Source organism: Rutidosis leptorrhynchoides, chromosome 8, assembly GCF_046630445.1.
Source record: "Rutidosis leptorrhynchoides isolate AG116_Rl617_1_P2 chromosome 8, CSIRO_AGI_Rlap_v1, whole genome shotgun sequence".
Classification (NCBI taxonomy): domain Eukaryota; kingdom Viridiplantae; phylum Streptophyta; class Magnoliopsida; order Asterales; family Asteraceae; genus Rutidosis; species Rutidosis leptorrhynchoides.
Window position 1 is genome coordinate 364,394,259 of NC_092340.1, and position 2,265 is coordinate 364,396,523.

A 2,265-nucleotide genomic window follows, 5' to 3' on the forward strand; every position below is an offset into this window, starting at 1 on the left:
GTATAGTATAGGTAGGCATTATTAAATAAAGTTATTATTATCTTTTGCTTTTTACTAATGACCAAAGCCACTCAGTCATGAAAGCAAATTTAAACAAAATACTCCTTCCTACAAAAGGCTCCAGCTTTGATTATTGCTTAGCTGGCACCAGCTTCCCAACTCCAGTTGGCATCTATCACAAGCTTCATCACCTTTCTTTAAAACTAGGTACACTCTCACTCTTATTCATTTACTATAAATATGCATGCTTCTAAAACTCAAACCCACAACACAAAACTTCTCCTATCTTAAGAAAACACACCTGAATCTTATAAAAATGAAATCTTTTTATAATGGGTTCTCAAAAAGTCCATTTTTTACTGTTCTTGCACTGGTATTAAGCTCTTTTCTCATGCTTGCTTCTGCTGGCAACTTTTTACAAGATTTTGACCTCACTTGGGGTGATCATAGGGCCAAAATTTTCAATGGTGGTCAGCTTTTGTCACTCTCTTTGGATCAAGTATCCGGGTCGGGTTTTAAGTCTAAAAATGAGTACTTGTTTGGTAGAATTGATATGCAGCTTAAGCTTGTTGCAGGCAATTCTGCTGGAACTGTTACTGCTTATTATGTAAGTTGTTACAATATTAATATTAAAAAAATATATTATAAATGTTTGCACCTTATGCTATTATGGTTGTCATGAAAAAGAAAACAACTAAACATTCAAAGAAACAACTTTTAGTTTAGAGAATTGTTATGAAAGAAACTTGTAGGTTGGAAAAGGACATGATCACATACAAGTTTCTCGTGAACATTTTGAATGCTAGAATCAATTAATTAGTAAAAAAACATTCTAAAAGAATTTGTCTGATCTTCGAATGTTTATCCGTTGCAGTTATCATCTGAAGGACCTACACACGATGAAATCGATTTCGAGTTCTTGGGTAACACATCTGGTGACCCTTACATTTTACACACCAATATTTTCACTCAAGGAAAAGGAAACAGAGAACAACAGTTTTACTTATGGTTTGACCCCACTAAAAACTTCCACACCTACTCAGTAATCTGGGATTCAAAACAAATAGTGTAAGCAATTAAATTAAAATAAATAAATACAGAATATATTTTATTTTTGTATGTTATATTTTAACATGACGTTTTCTTGAAATTTCAGATTCTTGGTGGATAAAACTCCTATTAGAGTATTTGCAAATGCAGAGGGGAAAGGTGTCCCATTTCCTAAAAACCAACCAATGAGGATTCACTCAAGTTTATGGAACGCTGATGATTGGGCCACAAGAGGTGGTTTGGTTAAAACCGATTGGTCAAAGGCTCCGTTTACGGCTTACTATCGGAACTTCAATGTTCAAGGTTCGACCACTTCGAAGTTTTCGAATGGTGCATGGCAAAGTCAACAACTTGATGCATATAGTAGAAGAAGATTGAGATGGGTTCAAAAGAATTTCATGATTTATAATTATTGTAACGATTCGAAGCGGTTTCCTCAAGGCATACCTGCAGAGTGTAGATAATATATGATGGTGGTTTATGTATGATAATGGTGTTTGTACACTTTGGTAGTCCAATGGGGATCATTTTATATTTTGTTTGTAATCAAGTTCATGTAATTCAGTTTGTACTATGTTAAATTAATAAAAATAACTATTTCAATTCAAAACGTGTTCAAAGTTTCCTGAAATATTTCTTAGTCACACTAGCCATTAAGAATGATTTTGAGAAGATGTGCACAAAGCAGAGGATACATTTAGTGTGACACCAATGGGGCCGTGTCTTCACTGTTACAGAGCCCACCAATCAAAAGATTGGGTTCCAAGTATCATAAGACAGAAGTGGGCCGGCTTGTCTTATGTTTTAGATATAACTAACTAAGCGGACAGTCCCTGTGGTTTGCTCATGACGCGCTCAGTCCTTGAACTTTTTTTCCTTGCGTGGAGAGTCCTCGTGATTTGTCATTCTTGTGTAAACAATCCTTGCAAGTGACGGTCGTTAAAATTTTTTGTTAAATCTCCTCACCTGTCATGCACATAAGGGTAAATGTCTTAATTATACTAGCAGTTGAAAAACATCATTTTTTAAAGATTTTATAACGAGTGTCGATGTAATGAATAAAAGGAATACTTATTTGGTTAGTAGGATATTACGAGTAATAATCAAACGGTTTTGCAAATGACAAAATTGCGTGGATAGTCCATCATGTTTGTATCAAAATGCACGGTTAACCTTTATCTTTTTTTTCGACCTAAATGACCCTGAACTATCACT

The 2,265-nt window shown here is 34.6% G+C and overlaps 1 protein-coding gene across 1 annotated transcript; it reads left to right on the forward strand.

The window, feature by feature from the left end:
- The first annotated feature begins 282 nt into the window (after window positions 1–282).
- Window positions 283–1,616, forward strand: LOC139862310 (xyloglucan endotransglucosylase protein 1-like). Its single transcript, XM_071850887.1, has 3 exons — window positions 283–607; window positions 875–1,068; window positions 1,157–1,616. Exons 1-3 carry the CDS (start codon window positions 317–319, stop codon window positions 1,512–1,514), a joined length of 843 nt encoding a protein of 280 aa, XP_071706988.1. The 5' UTR covers window positions 283–316; the 3' UTR covers window positions 1,515–1,616.
- The last annotated feature ends 649 nt before the right edge of the window (window positions 1,617–2,265 follow it).

Excerpts from the sequence above, each read along its gene's own strand:
- LOC139862310 (XM_071850887.1), top strand. The coding sequence starts at position 317 with ATGAAATCTTTTTATAATGGGTTCTCAAAAAGTCCATTTTTTACTGTT. Across the intron at positions 608-874 it reads GAACTGTTACTGCTTATTAT|TTATCATCTGAAGGACCTAC; the intron begins GTAAGTTGTTAC and ends TATCCGTTGCAG. Across the intron at positions 1,069-1,156 it reads TGGGATTCAAAACAAATAGT|ATTCTTGGTGGATAAAACTC; the intron begins GTAAGCAATTAA and ends TTGAAATTTCAG.